The sequence below is a fragment of the Budorcas taxicolor genome, chromosome 4 (assembly GCF_023091745.1).
Source record: "Budorcas taxicolor isolate Tak-1 chromosome 4, Takin1.1, whole genome shotgun sequence".
NCBI lineage: Eukaryota > Metazoa > Chordata > Mammalia > Artiodactyla > Bovidae > Budorcas > Budorcas taxicolor.
In genome coordinates, this window is record NC_068913.1 from 80875882 (window position 1) to 80895900 (window position 20019).

At 40.8% G+C, this 20019-nt stretch overlaps 1 protein-coding gene across 1 annotated transcript in view; it reads left to right on the plus strand.

Annotated features, from left to right (window-relative positions):
• The window catches only part of GLI3 (GLI family zinc finger 3), a 312258-nt gene that overhangs the window by 210925 nt on the left and 81314 nt on the right, over positions 1 to 20019 (plus strand). Inside the window, exons 6-7 of the mRNA XM_052638613.1 lie at positions 3063 to 3209; positions 8078 to 8279. Of these exons, the coding sequence (XP_052494573.1) occupies positions 3063 to 3209; positions 8078 to 8279 (349 nt within the window). The remainder of the gene's footprint in view (positions 1 to 3062; positions 3210 to 8077; positions 8280 to 20019) is intronic.

The window sequence follows — 20019 nt, forward strand, 5'->3', positions numbered from 1 at the left end:
TACCCAAGCAAGAAGTTTTGCCATTTGGACAAGATGCACACTTTAAAAATAAAACTGTAAAAGAGTGAGATCGGAGTTTGTTCTGCTTTGGATTTGGTTTTCCAGTGGGAAAAATGGAGAGTCACCTCCATAGAATACATGGGACTCCATGAAAGTGACTCTCAAGAACAGAGGGAAAGAAGGGTAGACAGGTCAGCTGATGATGGGCGTGGAATGATGCCTGGCTTCCAGAAATTTAGCGGGGCCACTGAAGGTGATACCTCTTGTTAAAGCATCTTATCATCTGCTTTTCATAGTGTTTGATGATAAGTATGAATAAAACATTTTTTATTAGTTCTGCATCTTTTGTCCTGACTCACAGGAGGCCAATTAATACCCAAAGTCAAGTCACTCATATTTGTCTCTTGCGGTCCATGATTTTTGTATATATCTATCTTTATGATGTATGAAAAGTAAGAAATATAAAGAAGAATAAATGAAAGATAATATAAGATATATAAAAGAATATTTAAAAAGGATGAAATAATACCACTTGTAGCAACATGTTGGACCTAGAGATGATCTACTAATTGAAGTTAGACAGAGAAAGACAAATACATCACTAATAAGGGACTCTAAAAAAAAAAAGATACAGGTCAACTTATTTACAGGCTTCCCAGGTGGCACAGTGATAAAGAATCTAGTCGCCATTGCAGGAGATGGTAGAGATGCAAGTTCGATCCCTGGGCTGGAAAGATCCCCTGGGGGAGGAAATGGCCACCCGCTCTAGTATTCTTGCCTGAAAAGTTCCATGGACAGAGCAACCTGGTGGGCTACAGTCCATGGGGTTGCAGAGTCAGATGAGATTGAGTGCACACGGGTGCACACACGCAACTTATTTACAAAATAGAAATAGACTCATAGACTTAGAAAACAAACATGGTTTGGGAAAGAGGGTAGGAGGGATAAATTAGGAATTTGGTGTTAATAGATACACACTACTATATGTAAAATAGATAAACAATGTACTGTATAGTACAGAGAACTAGTAATATATTCTATGTCTTATATACATATACTGGAAAAGAATATGAAAAAAATATATGTGTGTATATAACTGAATCACTTTACTATATATCTGAAACTAATATAACATTGTAAATCAACTATACTTCAGTAAATAAAAAGTATTTGAACACAAATATAAAGCATACCTAGACCTGTTGCTAGAATGCCAGTGTGTCTACATTTTAATGATAAAACTAGCTTTTATTTTTCCAATGTTATGTGCTAGGCACTTTCCATGCACCATCGGCTTCACTCCTCCCAGCAACTTCCTGAAGAGGTGGAGCTGGGATTTGTATCTGGATCTTAGTGCCTCTGGAGCTGACCCTCAGAACTGCTATAGTGCCTGTAGCTTTATGTGCCTGCAGCTTTGGCACATAAGTTGTCCAGTGGAAACCAATCATTATCCCCTTCTTATAGAGCTGACGCTTGCCAGTAAATTGCTCCAGATTGATAGGTATATTTCTTCTTGATTTTGAAATGAAAGAAAAAAGAACTTTAAAATTATGGAACACAAAATTGCAGCTTACCACTCAGGCGCGTGTTATTAAATTCGGGCTGTGCTGCCTTTTCTACTCATGGTCCTGGGTCCTCCAGCTACTGAGAGCTGACTCAGACCCTCTTGCCAGAAAGCTTAGGGAAGTATTTTAAATACATCAGGAAGGTCATTGTAGTTATCTAAGTTGTCTACTACTGTAAGAAATGTGGGGAAAAAAATGTGAACATACAGTGATTCTATATAGTCAGTCAGTTCAGTTGCACAGTCATGTCCAACTCTTTGAGACCCCACGGACTGCAGCACACTAGGCTTCCCTGTCCATCACCAACTCCCGGAGCTTGCTCAAATTCATGTCCATCGAGTTGGTGATGCCATCCAATCATCTCATCCTCTGTCATCCCCTTCTCCTACCACCTTCAATCTTTCCCAGCATCAGGATCTTTTCCAGGGAGTCAGCTCTTCACATCAGGTGGCCAAAGTACTGGAGTTTCAGCTTCAGTATCAGTTCTTCCAATGAATAGTCAGGACTGATTTCCTTTAGGATGGACTGGTTGGATCTCCTTGCTGTCCAAGGGACTCTCAAGAGTCTTCTTCAACACCGCAGTTCAAAAGCATCAATTCTTCAATGCTCAGCTTTCTTTATAGTCCAACTCTAACATCCATACATGACTACTGGAAAAACCAGAGCTTGACTAGAAGGACATTTGTTGGCAAAGTAATGTCTCTGCTTATTAATATGCTGTCTAGGTTGGTTGTAGCATTTCTTCCAAAGAGCAAGTGTCTTTAAATTTCATGGCTGCAGCCACCATCTACAGTGATTTTGAAAGTGAAGTCACTCAGTTGTGTCCAACTCTTTGTGACCCCATGGACTGTAGCGTACCAGATTCCTCCTTCCATGTGATCTTCCAGGCAAGAGTACTGGAGTGGGTTGCCGTTTCCTTCTCCAAGTGATTTTGAAGCCCAAGAAAATAGTGTGTCACCGTTTCCATTTGATATAAGACACTTTTATTTTGGGGAGCAAGCAGAGGAATGAGTGTGCAGATATATGCACACATGTGAATTTAATCATTGTTTATTGGAATCTAGATGCTTTACAATGTTGTGTTAGTTTCTGCTGCACAGCAAAGTGGACCAGCTACATGTATATATATATATATCCCTTATTTTTTGGATTTCCTTCCCATTTAGGTCACCACAGAGTACTCATTAGTTATCTATTTTATATGTAAGTAGTGTATATATGCCAGTCTTAGTGATTTCTTGAAACTAACCTCAAAAGTTATCATGTACTTGATTTTTTTTCTGTGTTTTTTCTTCAGTTTTATTTTCTAATCAATGATATCTGGGAATCTTCAGTGAAAGCACAGTTTGAGTTAAAGAAGTTTTCCTAGAACAAACCATGAAAGGAATGGCTCTCTGGGCTGCGTGACACATGGATTTTGGGGTATCTCAAGAAAAGCTTCTTGTTGACCTTCTTCCAACTGGTAACCATGCTTTTCTTGTCTCCTCTTCCATCCAGCCCCCCACGCCGGAGTCAGCCCAGCAGAATATTATCATCAGATGGCCCTGTTAGCTGGCCAGCGCAGCCCCTATGCAGACATCATTCCCTCCGCTGCCACCGCCGGCGCAGGGGCCCTCCACATGGAGTATCTTCACGCCATGGATAGTAAGTGGCAGGGCTGTCTTCTGTCTTCTTGGCCAGTGTTCGGGCTGGCCAAGCTAATGCATGAAAGGGAGAGGAAGGTGCTAAGATGAGTTGATTACCTAACTTTCCAAAGCAGAGAAGGAGGGGGCACCACCAGTATTTGGGGCTCTGGTTTGCTTGGTTTGCCAGGAAGTTCCCACAGACTTGGCCATTGAAACTTGCCAGTTTGCTCACCTTATGTCAATGAACTGAAAGATGCAGGCAATTATAATTTGGCAGATTCACAAAAACACTAGTTGGCTCTGATTGTCTTGGTAGCAGAATAAGGGAATGTGTTTGGTTAGATGAACATGCTTTTGACCAACCATTTCTTGATTTTATAGATTTTATGCTTTAAAAATTAACTTAAAGAGACCTATACTTGATTTCATGTTTTTCATGGGCTTATTTTTTTCTTATTTTCCTCCTATGTTTTCTTTTTTAAAAAATGTTATTTTAAGTGACTCTAGGTCTTATTTATTTAATTTATTTTTGGCTACGCTGTCTTCATTGCTTTGTGCAGGCTTTCTCTAGTTGTTGCAAACAAGGGCTACTCTTTGTTGTTGTGTGTGCTCCTGTGTTTTCTTTATGTTAAAAAATTCTATCTCACTGAGACCTCTTATATAGGAAACAGAAATCATTTCCACATCAGAAAGGGCTACTCTTAGCACCTAACAGTGGAGGAAACTGGGATCATTGGATGCACTTTAAATGACTTACTTTTGGACCCCTCAAGGCTTATGATGACCACTTTAGTGCCACTTCTTTAGACTAGAGGTACAGATTAGAACCTGTGATTATCATTTCTCACAACATCTAAGAGTTTTTAATCCTTTAGGTTCCCATCCATTTACTAGGCGCTAGGAAGTGAAGCCAAAGTATCATCCGAGGTATACATAACGAAACCCTTTGAATACGAAGATAATATGAGTTTGAGTAGGACATATGCTGAAGATTATGTTTGTTTCTTCTAGTAGCAGTGATTAATTTGTGCTTCTCTGTCTAGAGGCTGTTTAGATTCTTCTGTGATGATGAGTGGACCTTGGTCCACTCTCTAGCAGTGGTTAACAGTTCAGCTCTCAGATTTACAATAGAAGATGATTGGTCCACACAGTGTAAAACCTACGCTCTGGTCCCCTTAGTAACTTATGTGGGTTACACAGGAACACTGCTTGGGTGGGTTTCCGTTGGGGAGTTCATTACCTCACCCAAAGTGAAAGAAATATGTTACATCTTCCACAGGGATTTTGTGGTTCTGCTTTGTAGAAGAAAGAGTTTCCATTGCAGATTCATCATGACCACGTTTCAATTAGGGGTTGTTGAAAAAAAAAAAAAAAGTTGAGTGTTATTATGCAAATCAGTTATTTAAAAATCTGCAAATAAAGAATTAAAATAAGAGAGACTCCTTGGAAGGTCAACCCATATTACCTTCTCTATTTGATGAGAATGTGTTTAGTCAGGCAATGGTGGTTTTTATCTAAATAAAGGATGAAGCTACCCTTTTACTTAGTAAAAACTAATTAAAGGCATTTTAATTTGCCAGAGTATATGGTAAATTGATTGTCATTAAGTAGGAATTTAGATATCCTATTATTCATCACATAAAAAGAAACCTCCTTTTTCTTTGTCAGAATCTTTCATTAGAATAGAGAAACAAAACAATTAACAGAAAGCCAGAGCGGGGAAATCAGTGTTAGAACAATGAGACTGCTCAGGCTTATATTTAGGAGGAAACAGTAGAGACCCGGGCGACTTCTCTTTCAGCTGTTTTGAAACCCTTACCTTGTAGTTTAGCTGTTCCCTTCAACAGGGGATCCCAAATCACTGTCCTAAACGCTGATGACTTTCTTTGCTTGGTTGCTAGGGGGTTGGGAAGAGCATAATAAAGGGTTGGAAAGCATTTAAAAAGTACTATATCCCTGCCCTCTGAAGTAGTTGAAGTAGCATTTAGCTTAACAGGACATAAAGAGAATGTTCTTCTGTTTTATTTTTTTTAACCATTTTATTTATTTAAGTGGCTGTGCTGAATCTTAGTTGCATCATGGCATGCGGGATTTTTTTCTTTTTTAAGCTGTATCATGCATGATCTTTAGTTGCCTCATGCAAGCACTTAGTTGCAGTATGTGGGATCTAGTTCCCTGACAGGGAATCAAACCCAGGCCCCTTGCATTGGGAGCGTGGAGTCTTGGTCACTGGACTCCCAGAGAGGTCCCCTGTTCTTATGTATTAAATATAAAACCTATGAGATTTTTTTCAAGGGAGAAGTGAAATGAGGTTAAATTTCTACATTGGCTCTACAGTAGTGAAAGCAGAGCCAGCCTGGGATCAAGTGGGTCATTCACTCCACTGTAACAAATCTTCAGGACTCATCGGTTGGCAGAAAAGCAGCAATAATCTGGGCTCAGATGAGCACCTGACTTTTAAATGTGCCAACAGTGGGCGTACCAGGGTTTCAGCCAGCTTCAGGTTAGAGTATTCGTACGTTGGGCATTAGAATGAACAAGCCTGTTTTATGGCTCTAATTCCACCTTTTGGGATTCTAGTGACTTTTAAAGATAGGAGAGCAAGTAATCCCTATAGGGAATATCCTAGAGAAATCCTAAATGCTCCTGAAAACCACACTGTTTATATGGTGGAAACTGACTTAAGTAAGTGCCCATCTTGGAGAAGAAAACAGAGGAGATGGACTAACCAGGCCTTAGGGAACCATGAGCTTCCATGAAAGGCCTTGGGCTCTGTCTTCAGATGATGTGAGAGGATATAAGGCCCAGTGTTTCATAGCAAGCATCAGATGACCCCCTCATCTAGTTAGTGATTTAAATCAGGGCATCAGCTCTGTCTGGAATGTCCTGCTACTTCTAACTCTGCAAGGGATCATTGAGTCTCATTGAGAATGGCTACTGTCAAGGATGATATGGAAGTTGACCAGAAGTCTGGTTTGTCCTTGGAGTCCTTTGGAAGTGGAATGCATTTCCTCATTGAAAAACTTCTTGGATGGGATTATCCTCTCATAGTGAGTAAATATGAAACATTTATGTGTAAAGCTGATGTCATAATAAAAGATGCTGGTTTAGGCAATTAACTGCTGTGAACACAGTGGGACTGCTGTTTTTGTACTCACATGGCCTGAATCATGTGGGTCATGAAACTTCTAAATGAAGAAATTCAGTTTCAATGTGCCTGAAAGAAGGATTTGACTAGGGACCACATTTGTCATTCAAATTGGTTTACCAGTTTTATATTCATGGATGGTACTAAGTTCCAGTTTATGATTTATTTTTTATTAGCTATAAAGTATGCCTATTTATCTCTATAATAATATCTGTAAGTCTTTCATAGTCATCTATTGCATTTTGTTAAATTATCTTAAATCATTTTGGATTGTTTTCTTGTGTCAAAGTTCACCTCTGATGAAGAAAATATTCCCAATTAGTTTTCTATAGACCAGGTACCCAGACATTTTTCTATAAAGAAGTCTTACCCTCTACTACTGTTTTCTGTGTACCCCAAGTTGCCATGTCCCTGTAAGCAGATGTACCCATTCTTTGAAACAGAAACCCTCCATTCTTTCTCAAAAGTAATTATATGTGATTTGCCTCTTACCTAGTAGGATTATATTCTCATTCTGTCATTAAACTTAGTTTGCTCACTCTGTAATGTAAATGTGACCTTAGAAAAGGCAGAAGTGGGCCTGTGGGCCACATTTATAGTTATGCTCTGAAATCCAGATCTCTACCAAATTGCAGGCAAATGGGCATTTAATTTTTAACTCTTTGTGTAACAAGCATTGTGTTAAGTTGGCAGGCATTTCAGTGTGAGTTACGAACCTCTAGAACAGAATTTCATCAGTGGAATCTTCTTGAAGTCTCAAAACTCTAATAAATGCATAGAATTAATTGATTGATTAATTGATTGATCTAATAACCAGAGAATTAAAATTGACTCATGTTATCTTATCATAATGCTTAGAGGGTCCATCCCAACCTGCCCTTGGAAAATGGGTAAACAAACCACAGTCCCAAGTTTTTAAATGTTTCTTGGGACTTAGGCTGTTAGATATGGGGAATTTAAGGCAGGGTCCTTCAGTTTGGGCACTACTAGGACTAGATGATTCTTCATGATGGGGGCCTGCCCTGCACATCCCCGGGTGTGCAGTAACTTCCCTACCCTCTTGATCTTTCTAGCACCCCCTGAGTTGTGATAACCCAAATATCTCCAGATGTTGTCACGTGTCCCCTGGGGGCAAAATCTATTCCCACCCCTCCATCGAGAACCATTAATTCAGGATAATGTATTTATCAGTTTTTTCAGTAAAGCCATAAATAGTCTGTGATCAGATAGCTACAGAAATCATGGGGAAATAAAGGCATAACTAAGCTGGATTTTTTTTTATCTTAGGGTACTTTAATTCATTTTTCCCCTTTGGCTGATTGCTTTAAAGCCATGCGTGTTGGGAGTGGGGAGGATGGGTGCGATGTGACTGTGGGAACCACTGTCTTTGTCGCTTGTGGTGAATTAATGATGAGAATATCTAAGCAGCCGTCAGATTCATAAATCAGTGGAAATGAGAGGGATAACACATAAAAGTCTTTCCCTTTTGTTTAGCAATTTATCATTTTGCCTGCACATTAATAAACAAAGCTCCCCTGAGGTAAGTCCCTGGAAGATGAATATTTCTCCCTAATTTCCTCAATTGTAGCCAGTAGATCACAAGCGGGAAGAGAAAGGTACTTGTCACCACTGGTCGCTGGCTTCTTATCCTCCAGTTCTTCCATGCAGGGTAATAGGAATAGATAACAGGTACCAAATCCAGCCACAGGTAATCAGATTCTGTTTTGTTTATATAACAGGCAGCAGATTCCCCAGCCCTAGGCTGTCAGCCCGGCCGAGCCGAAAACGTACACTGTCCATATCGCCACTGTCCGATCACAGCTTTGACCTTCAGACCATGATAAGGACATCTCCCAACTCCCTGGTCACGATTCTCAATAATTCCCGCAGCAGCTCTTCAGCAAGTGGCTCCTATGGCCACTTATCTGCAAGTGCAATCAGGTATGTATTTTCCCTAAATCCATGATATGTTTCTTTAATAAAACATCACTGCTTGCCTGCACCTATGTTTGCGGTACTGACTGCCTACAAGGTAAAATTACAGCAGGACACTGGGACTGACCTGAGATGGGGATCCAGGTTAAATTTCACTACAGTGGGTTCCAGAGCCAATTATTGTGCCGAAAAGACTTATTTGCAGATGTTAGTTAGCAGCCCGTAAAGAGAAATAGTAGTTCTTTGGGAATGAAGAAATCCACTCCATAGAGACAGTGAGAATGGGGATCTTTTTTCCCCTTACTGGTTATAGTTCCCGAGAGGAAAAACCGACTTCATACCTGGTTTGGGGACAATTGCAAAGACAGGACAGAAATCAAAAGACCAGATGTGAGTCTTGTCTCACAGGGTAAAGGTGTGCTTTGAGAGGAAGAAAGAAGAAGGGACAGCAGGGTGGATTTTGTTGACCATATTGAGCGGCGTGTGGGATCTTAGTTCCCCAAACAGTGATTGAACCTGTGCCCCCTGCATTGGGAGCTCAGAGTCTTAGCCGCTGGACCACCAGGGAAGTCCTGACAGCAAGGCTTTCGCCGGATGGCTTTCTCATCCACTCTTCGGTAGTGAATCTTGGCGGAGATTTCCGGGAGGTCTGGAGCCCCATAGGCTGCCTGCATGGAGGGGGTGGGTCTCCATCAACCTCGGGTTTGCACATCGTGTCCTTCTTACCATGAGCCTGTGGAGACCGTCGTTTTGTACCTCTGGGCCTTAGGGGAGGTGTTTTAACTTTCCAGTGACTGTTGATTGTTGGAAAACCCAACAATTCCAAAACGGAATACCAAGGTGCTTTTTTTTTGTCGTTCTGTTTTTAAATAAATCTCTTTCAAACTTCAGAAAAAAAAAGAAAACCCTGACAGCACGGATTTTAGTCTAAAGGAATTGATGCAACTTCCATGATGGATATACATATTAGGAAAACTCTAACAGTCCAGAAAAATGTTGGCAGTAGTCACATACAATATATACTGGAAATGATGAATACCGTTATTTTTTTCTGTAAGTTTCCATTACAGTTTTAATTCTTCGCTAGTTCAGTTATCAGCAGTCTCCTTTGGCAAGCACATTCAGTTCAGTTCGGTTGCTGTTGTGTCTGACTCTTTGCCACCCCATGGACTGCAGCATACCAGGCTTCCCTATTCATCACCAGCTTCCAGAGCTTGCTGCAACTCGTCCATCGAGTCGGTGATGCCATCCAACCATCTCATCATCTGTTGTCCCCTTCTCCTGCCTTCAATCTTTCCCAGCATCAGGGTCTTTTCCATTGAGTCAGTTCTTTGCATCAGGTGACCAAAGTATTGGAGTTTCAGCTTCAGCATCAAGTGTTCAAATATTATAAATCTCCATTTTGATACGATGTCATTTTTCTGCTACATCTGTTCTTTTAATATGGTCAAGAAAGTATGGAAACATGGAACAGAATAAATAACTCTGTTTACATGATAGACTTGTGGTGCTGGAGAAGACTCCTGAGAGTCTCTTGAACAGCACAGAGATCAAACCAGTCAATCCTAAAGGAAATCAACCCAGAATATTCATTGGAAGGATTGATGCTGAAGCTGAAGCTGCAATATTTCAGTCACCTGATGTGAAGAGACGACTCACTGGAAAAGACCTTGATGCTGGGAAAGATTGAAGGCAGGAGGAGAAGGGGGAGACAGAGAGTGAGATGGTTGGATAGCATCACTGACTTCTATGGATGTGAGTTTGAGCAAACTCTGGGAAATGGTGAAGGACAAGGAAGCCTGACAGGGAAGTGCTGCAGTCCATGGGGTTGCAAAGAGTCTGACTTGATTTAGTGACTGAATAACAACAACAACATGATAGCAATTGGTACCTACAGAGGGGTCCTGGGGTAGTTTCAGTATTAGCTGATGTAGTCTTAAGATTCGCTTTAAAGTCAGGCAGAACCAGCTGTCCAAACCATACTCACCTACTGGCTCAGAAGTTCCGTCTTCACATTTGTAAACTACAGACAAGATTCCCACTATAGAGGAAAGGGGTAACTTTTATTAAAGCTGGTGTGGATGGTCAGTACCTGGATGTAGACCGCTGCCCAAGGGCAGAACCTCAGGAGAACCGGCCTTGATGATCTGTCCAGAAGATGAGCCACCAGGGCCTGGCCATGCTATGCTGTAATCACCCCAGTCTGGCTCTGAGGAGTGTGCTCATCTCCAGCCATGGCCTGGCTGCTCTGCACTCCTGGCAAGTTTCCCTGGGATCATAGAGTGCCACTGACCATATCTCAGTCTGCTGAAATCATGTCATTATTATGTGGCTTGCCTAGAACTCATAGCAATGGGGCACACAGTGAAATTCACAGGAGTGATATTTGTTTCTTCATTTCTCCATTTGAATTTTTATTTCGTCTTTGTTTTTCTTCCCTTGTGCTCTCTGTCCAGCTACTGTGACTTTATAAGGCCTCTAAAGGATTTAGATGAGAAAATGGTGCCAGATGGTCATGATGCCGTCTTTAATTTGTACCCCAGCATCTTCACCAGCTTCTTAATCTCCTTCCCTTCTCTAGATAATTTAGTATCAGTCCTTAAGAAACTGCCAATATCCTGACTTGGAATGGTCATTGTCCCCTGCCACCAAGGAGCTACAGTGGACCTGGTTATTCTCATTGGAGCTGGAAGCAGAGACCCTAATTCAGTTCCCAAGAGACCTGTTTGCAGTCAAATGGCTAGGGCCATCAGGCTCTCAGGTCACCCTTGCCTTTGGCTCTTCACCAGTCCCTCTTCACTCTTGCAGCCGGACTTCTCATTCTTCAATACACAGCCACTGTGTTAGGATAAGGCATAGCTTTAGATGCATATAAAGTAATACAGATAACCCAAGATGAGGTCGCCTTGCCATAACAATACATTTATTAGAAGAATTACGATTGGCACCACCTGCCAGGCTTTTAGCTGGAATAACATTAGTGCTTCTCTAGCCCTCTTCCAAGTTTCACTTGGTGAAATCTGAAGACCGACTGGAGGACTCCTCAGTAAGTGGGAGGACTGGTGGATGACAGGGAGGGAAGCTGCATGAAGAGATATACACAGGGTAACTTTCTCAAGAGGGAAAGATGCAGAAGCAAAGGTGAACTTAGAATGCAGCTCATCTCTGCTTTGTACCCAGGGGCATGGTTGGTGTGAGATGCTCTTACCGATTTCATCTCATAGCAGTTTTGGAAAGCATAGTGTTACTCTTGTTTCACGCATAAGCGCAGAGGGTCTTTGTGAGAGGACCAGCCGTCCGATCATTTGCTTTTTAATTTGCACCAGACACATTTGACTTTTACATTTGACTTGTGCGTGTTTTCTAATCTTAATCTTCTCATGTGGACAGTGCATATAGTAATGGTGTCAGTTCAGTTTCTAAAGATATGTTTCAATGTGTGAAGACACACGTTCAGTTTTCTAAAACGTGTCCTTCACATGCACATTCCAGTTCCAATGCTCTTCTCCAAGAGGCTGACAATACATGGACCTCTGTTTAAAATTCCCCTGTTGACTTGCTCATCTGGTAGTTTGCTATATGTCTCCCTCCACTGGGACACAAAGGCTAGAAGGTGTAGGACTGTGATACCTTGTTCAAGGCCACACTCCCCACACCATTACATCTGCGCCCTGTCACCTTGACAGCGCTCCACAGATATTTCTGGAGTGAATAAATGAAGGAGCTCTTTAATGAGCCATTAGAATTCTAATCACCCTTCTTATTAAAAGGAACTTTCTCTGCGGTGGATGAATGATTTTTGTTGTCAGAAAGTTATAGTCTGTATGAATATAGTAATGTATCCATAAGTTGATAGATGTATAGAAATGCAGAGGGATGAATACAAAATAAAGGGCTACAAAAGCAAATGTCCATCTTCAGTTTGTATATGGTTCTTGGACTTGTGCCTGCTAAGTCGCTTTAGTTGTGTCTGACTCTTTGCGACCCTATGGACTGTAACCTACCAGGCTCCTCTGTCCATGGGATTTTGCAGGCAAGAATACTGGAGTGGGTTGCCATGCCCTTCTCCAAGGGATCTTCCCCACCCAGGGATCAAACTCACTTCTCTTATGTCTCCTGGATTGGCAGGCAGTTTCTTTACAGTGGTGCCACCTGGGAAGCCCTTTGATTCTTATGTTGATGTATCTACTTAATAATTTAGACTGCTATAAAAATTCCATATAGACCACATATTTATTCATAAAAACCCATCTACATGTTAAGAAATGGTTCCTGATTATGTCTGACTTATTAAGACATTGCTAAGACATTCATTTAAAAAAATAACTCTATGCACTTGGAAAGGATGTTGTGAAATATTGTCTCAAAAAGATTTAAACTCACCGCCACCCTGAGAAATGCCATCTAAGATTTGATGAGTTACATTTATCCAATACAGTCTGTATCCTCTGTATGGTAAAGGCCAGTTTTTATCCAGTTAATAGTGTTAAATTAGAAATAGTTTGACCTCTGCTAATACCTTCCCCTAGAAATAGAGGAAAGATTGTTCCAGCTGACTCTCATCTTCCATTTTCTAGGAAACCTAAATGAAATGAAGAAGTGAGTAATCCATTCATTTCTAACCCACCAGTTAAAGCTTTCTCACTTTGGGTTTAATGGCAAAAATGAAGAAGGCTTCACATCCTTAGCAGTTTCAGGTCTGGCTCAGCTAGGACAGATATCTCGGTGAAAATGAGAGCTGAGTGCCCAGAAGTGCGGCCTCACAAATGAGTGTGTGTTTTCTGTGGCTGGTACTGCCCAGCTCTGCCTGGTGACCAGAGGACGGAAGCGTCAGCCCTGCTAGAGGCCCTGGAGTAAGGATGCAGTTGGCAGCTCCAGTGCCATTTCCGGAGCAGAGTAGGAACCAGTGCAGCTTGACACTGCATTGTTACCTGCTATGAGTCAACTCATCTGTGTCTGAGAAACAACTCGAAATGAGTTGGGTGGGAAACACTGAAGAATAGATGAATGAATCCAGAGCCAAATAACCAAAGTCCTTAAAATTCTGATTGCATCTTTTAAAAATTATGAGACAACGTTCTCTTCCCCCAGAATCAATGAAAATAATAAATCCTGACTGAAAAGGATACTTTGCATTTATTCCCAGATGTGACCATTGGTTTTAGGTAGTACTTCATTTAATCTACTACTCACTTATTCCCCAGATATTTTACTGCAATTTCAGCTGTGTGCTGGTCCCTGTGCTGGGCATGAGGGCTGCATAGGTGAATGAGAGACATGATCCCTGTCCTCATGGAACTCATGCAAGAGAAAGGCTTCCAATCAGATACAAAGTGAGGATGTTTGGAGACTACCAGCAGCCTAGGAAGCAGATGAGGCAAAGCACAAGGTTGGAGGTGGGCAGGGCCAGGTGGTGTATAGTTGTGGACTGTTGATCCAAGGCCTATCGCAAGGCTTGGGCCCCAGCGAGGGTGTGTTGTTTTAGAGACCAGGGAGCTCAGGGAAGTTTGTGGACTGAATCAAAGGCACTTAGCTACTTACTTGGCCAAACCTGCCAGGTCTCACTGTGGATCTCCTTTTCTGTTTCCCTTCTTTCTCTCTTAAAAATCCTCCAGTGGGACACATGACTAAAGGGATTGGTAGGAAATGCTATTTATGATAGGAATATAATCATGTCTGGTGATGCTTTTAAAAAATCGATGATGTCTTTCTAACTATGTCTGCATGACTGGCCAGTTACATGATTTGGGTTGTTGTTGTGCTTGTGCTCAGTCATGTCTGACTCTTTATGACCATTTACCATTAACTTCATGGTAAATGAAGTTAATTTACCATGTTAGTTTCAAGTATACAGCAAACTGATTCAGTTACATAGATGTGTGTGTGGGTGGGTGTGGGTGTGTGGATGTGTGGGTGTGTGTGGGTGTGGGTGTGTGCTTGCACGTACGTATGTATTCTTTTTCAGATATTTTTCCATTATGGATTATTATAAGATATTGAGTATAGGTCACTGTGCTACATATTAAGTACTTGTTGTTTATCCATTTTATATATAATTCAGTTCAGTTCAGCTCAGTCGCTCAGTCGTGTCCAACTCTTTGCAACCCCATGAATCGCAGCACGCCGGGCCTCCCTGTCCATCACTAACTCCCGGAGTTCACTCAGACTCACATCCATTGAGTCCATGATGCCATCCAGCCATCTCATCCTCTGTCGTCCACTTTTCCTCCTGCCCCCAATCCCTCCCAGATCAGAGTCTTTTCCAGTGAGTCAGTCATCTCTTCGCATGAGGTGGCCAAAGTACTGGAGTTTCAGCTTTAGCATCATTCCTTCCAAAGAACACCAGGACTGATCTCCTTCAGAATGGACTGGTTGGATCTCCTTGCAGTCCAAGGGACTCTCAAGAGTCTTCTCCAACACCGCAGTTCAAAAGCATCAATTCTTCAGCGCTCAGCCTTCTTCACAGTCCAACTCTCACATCCATACATGACCACAGGAAAAACCATAGCCTTGACTAGACGGACCTTTGTTGGCAAAGTAATGTCTCTGCTTTTGAATATGCTATCTAGGTTGGTCATAACTTTTCTTCCAAGGAGTAAGCGTCTTTTAATTTCATGGCTGCAATCACCATCTGCAGTGATTTTGGAGCCCAGAAAAATAAAGTCTGACACTGTTTCCACTGTTTCTCCATCTATTTCCCATGAAGTGATGGAGCCAGATGCCATGATCTTTGTTTTCTGAATGTTGAGTTTTAAGCCAACTTTTTCACTCTCCTCTTTCACTTTCATCAAGAGGCTTTTTAGTTCCTCTTCACTTTCTGCCATAAGGGTGGTGTCATCTGCATATCTGAGGTTATTGATATTTCTCCCAGCAATCTTGATTCCAGCTTGTGTTTCTTCCAGTCCAGCGTTTCTCATGATGTACTCTACATATAAGTTAAATAAGCAGGGTGACAATATACAGCCTTGACGTACTTCTTTTCCTATTTGGAACCAGTCTGAGTAGTGTGCATATATTAATCCCAAGCCTTCTAATTTATTCCTTCCAGCCCTGCTATCCCCTTTGGTAACCATAACTTTGTTTTCCATGTCTGTGAGTCTGTTTCTTTTTGTAAATAAGTTCATTTGTGTGTTTTTAGATTCCACATTTAAAAGATATCATATGATATTTGTCTTTGCCTTACTTCACTTACCACGATCGTCTCTAGGTCCATCCATGTTGCCGCAGATGACATTATTTCATTCTCTTATGGCTGAGGAATATTCCATTGTGTATATATACCGCATCTTTATCCATTCCTCTGTCAATGGACGTTTAGACTGCAGCATGAAGTTTCTTAATCCCAGTGCCCGACCTGAAGAAATGCATTATAAAAGCATCACATGAGTTTCTTCTAAGTATCTTTTAAAATTTCATATCTGAACAGAACTGACCAAATAGGGCAGTTGAAAAAATTTGTTTATAGGTTGCTAGCATTGATTTTACTTTAAAAATATTTCCTAAGAATCTATCAGTTCAGTTCAGTTCAGTCGCTCAGTTGTGTCTGACTCTTTGCGAATAGTTGCCACATATTCATCATTCCTCCTCACTTTGGGTAAGAGAGGGTGCCTTTGTGACTCGGGCTCTCCTGTGACCACCGGCGTCAGGATTCCACAGTGGTTCTCACATCAACCTCAGGGCAGCCCGGCTCCATGCTGAGTTCTCCAGGTCAGGGAGGGCTTCTAGAGATGAACCTGGAAACTGATGATGAGCCTTTCTGTTGAAGCCAATGTAGATAAAATGCGTGGAGTATTAATCACTCTGTCCTGGGCAACACCCTACACCCTGATCCCACATTAACACAGAGGACCTGTGGTATGGAGACTCAATGGAAGGAGATGTTCCATGCAGCTCTAAGGAAAACCTATGTATTTTTTTTAGGGAATGGGTAGATGCCATGTGGACTCAAGTCATTAAACAGTAAGGTAGAAACTTTGACCTGTAAGCATGACATGGCTGGGTGATCCGACCTCTTGCCATCTTTCTTATAATTCCAAGTTTTTTAAATTCACTTTTACTTAGAAACAGGTCTTTTAAATATTGTAATCAGCTCTATTTACTCTCCTAGTATAAAAGACTACAGCAGAACACGTCCCCTAATGTGTGTTAATCACTCAGTCGTGTCCAACTCTTCGTGACCTCATGGACTGTAGCCCACCAGGCTCCTCTGCCCATGGAATTCTCCAGACAAGAATACTGGCGTGAGTTGCCATTCCCTTCTCCAGGGATTGTCCCGACCCAGAGATCGAACCTGAGTTTCCTGCATCGCAGGCAGATTCTTTACCATCTGAGCCACTCAGCTTTGTTCCTTGTACTATTATTAATTTACCCAGCCCATCCCTGTCCTCTGCAGTTCAGTTCAGTCACTCAGTCTTGTCTGGCTCTTTGCAACCCCGTGAACTGCAGCACGCCAGACTTCCCTGCATATCACCAACTCCTGGAGCCTGCTCAAACTCATGTCCATAGAGTTGGTGATGCTATCCAGCCACCTCATCCTCTGTCGTCTCCTTCTCCTCCCCTCTTCAGTCTTTCCCAGCATCAGGGTCTTTTTCAGTTAGTCAGTTCTTCGTATCAGGTGGCCAAATTATTGGAGCTTCAGCTTCAACATCAGTCCTTCCAATGAATATTCAGGACTGATTTCCTTCAGGATTGACGGATTTGATCTCCTTGCAGTCCAAGGGCCCCTCAAGAGTCTTCTCCAACACCACAGTTCAAAAGCATCAACTCTTCGGCACTCAGCTTTCTTTATAGTCCAACTCTCACATCCAAACATGACTACTGGAAAAACCATAGCTTTGACTAGACAGACCTTTGTCAGCAAATAATGTCTTTGCTTTTTTAATATGCTGTCTAGGTTGGTCATAGCTTTTCTTCCAAGGAGCAAGTACCTTTAATTTCATGGCTGCAATCACCATCTGCAGTGATTTTGGAGCCCCCCCAAAATAAAGTCTGTCACTGTTTCCATTGTTTCCCCATCTATTTGCCCTGAAGTGATGGGACTGGATGCCATGATCTTAATTTTTTCATCCTCCACTATATGTAGAATTCTTGAAGTGTTTCTAAAATACATTATGGATTTGTCTCATATGCTATTTTATTATTATAATTTTAAAAATTATTTATTTACTTATTTGTTTTATAGTAGGTCCTTGTTGGTTATTTGTTTTAAATATAGCAATATGTACATGTCAGTCCTAAACTTGCATACTATTTTAACCAGTTTAATATATTTGACTTGAATATTAATGACTTTGAAATACTGGTATGTATAGTAGGGTTGGATACATCTTAACAAATGATCTTCTACAATATGAACTTCTAGTGTCTCCCACTTATATGTTCTTTCTATAATTTATTATCAATTTACAGATAGATCAGAGGAGTTCTGTACAAATGTTGACTCACATCACTTTCTTGGTGTGAAAAGAAAAATATTATGAGTTTGAGTAAACTCCGGAAGTTGGTGATGGATAGGCAGGCCCGGTGTGTTGCAGTCCATGGGGTCTCAAAGAGTCGGACACGACTGAGTGAACTGAACTGAACTGAACTGAGAAATAGAGAAAGAGCACAGCCAAAAAAAAAAAAAGAAAAATATTTTTTGTGAAAGTCAAGCATGTGTTTGGATTTCAAAGTTATATATATATCAATTATAATTAATATGTAACTTTCCAGTTACAAATAATTATTTTATTCTTTGGCTATATAAAGGGGCTCTGTAAAAAGTACTCAGCTAAAACTTATTGAATTAGCAAATAAGGGAGTGGATTTTATGGTATTTATTAAAAACTTTTTAAATTGAAGTATAGTTGATTTATGCTGCTAAGTCACTTCAGTCGTGTCCGACTCTGTGCGACCCCATAGACAGCAGCCCACCAGGCTCCCCCATCCCTGGGATTCTTCAGGCAAGAACACTGGAGTGGGTTGCTATTTCCTTCTCCAATGCATGAAAGTGAAAAGTGAAAATGAAGGCGCTCAGTCGTGTCCGACTCTTCACAACGCAATGGGCCGCAATCTACCAGGCTCCTCCATCCATGGGATTTTCCAGGCAAGAGTACTGGAGTGGGGTGCCATTGCCTTCTCCGAGTTGATTTATAGTATTGTGTTACTTACTATTGCATAGCAAACTGATTCAGTTATTCATTTGTATGCATTAATATATATTTTAGTTGCTTAACATCCTTTCTTTCTACTTACACCCCAGATTTCAACCAGATTGGCCACAGCTGTTGAAACTCTGAGGCAGAAGAGTTCCAGATAAGGGAGAGATTTCTGGGCTGTTTATTGCGATATTAAGAGAAGACCATTTTGCAAAATTTGACCCCACTTTGTGAAAGAATATTGACAAAACATTACTTCTGATTTGTGATGGAGAATAAATGCATCCAAACTTTCTTAACGATTCAGACTTTAGGAATTTTAATGTTAAATTTTTGGAAAATAGTGGTTCCCACTGAGACAATTTGCTGATCGCTTTTAATTCAGAGCAGAGTTAAAACTTTTAGCTCAATTGGTTAGTTCTTTTAGTTCAGTTAAAAGAACTGAACTTTTAGCTCAGCTCAGAGCAAAGACTCAAAGGGAAACTGAGTCAGTAGTGATCGTGATTTAGAATTCTGTCCCCGAGTCTCTGCCTACAGTGGCATGCATGCTTCCTCTCAGGTATTATATAAAACAAAATCTTCCAGAACCAGTTTTAATGGGTATAAATTATGTTTGGTGGATGAAGACACCATACACACTATGATAAGGTATCAAAAATTCACATTTTCCCAATTTTTTATCTTGAGAAAACTACAGGGCAAATTAACATTAATTAGTTTATTCTAACTTTTTTTTCCTTTTCTAATTTTTTAAAAATTTTGCTGGAGTATAGTTGATTTATAATGTGTGTTAGTTACAGGTGTGCAGTATAGTGTTTCAGTTATACATATATATATATTCATTTGTTTTCAGATTCTTTATCCCATAACAGTTATTACAGAATATTCTAATTGTTGTCCTAGAGAAGTGTTTCTCAGAGTGTCTCTCTGGAAGCTCCTGCAAATATTGCCACAAACCATACCTGGGGTGGGACTTTTGCAATGCACATTAACAATTCCAGGGGATCCTGGGGCTGTACTCCTCAGACTTTATTACCTTGACACCTTCTTTTCCTCCATAACACTTACTTTTGGGTTGTTATCTCAGAAGGACTGTGACTATGTTAGAGCATTCTTTGGGAGGATCTAGGCCGTCTGACACTTTCTACAGATTTTATTGACTGAATATAAATTAACAGTTGTAAGTCACATTCTTATAAAAATGTTTGCATGCTTTTAATTATCCCATCTTTCATGTAGTCATTTAGAAAAGAAGTGAATGATATTATAAATTTTTAAATTACTCTTACCAAATGTTGAGTGAAGAAAATTTAAAATTCAGAACATAAACTTAATTGTTCTTCAACTGATCCGTTGGAAAGAGCAGGGTGAGCAGAAATGTAAAGGCTTTGGGGTCATATAGCTCAGGTGGACCAAGGACTCTGTCCTTCTTGAAATAAGACAGAGCAATGTATAAAACCTTTCAACAATGTCAGTACTTCATATTTCTAGGAAATTATGGAACACAGTATGAACTGTTTAGGAAGATTTATTTTCAGGGTTTCTAAAAATAGAATTTGTTGTCGTTATTTAGTCGGTAAGTTGTGTCCACCTCTTTTGCGACCCCATGA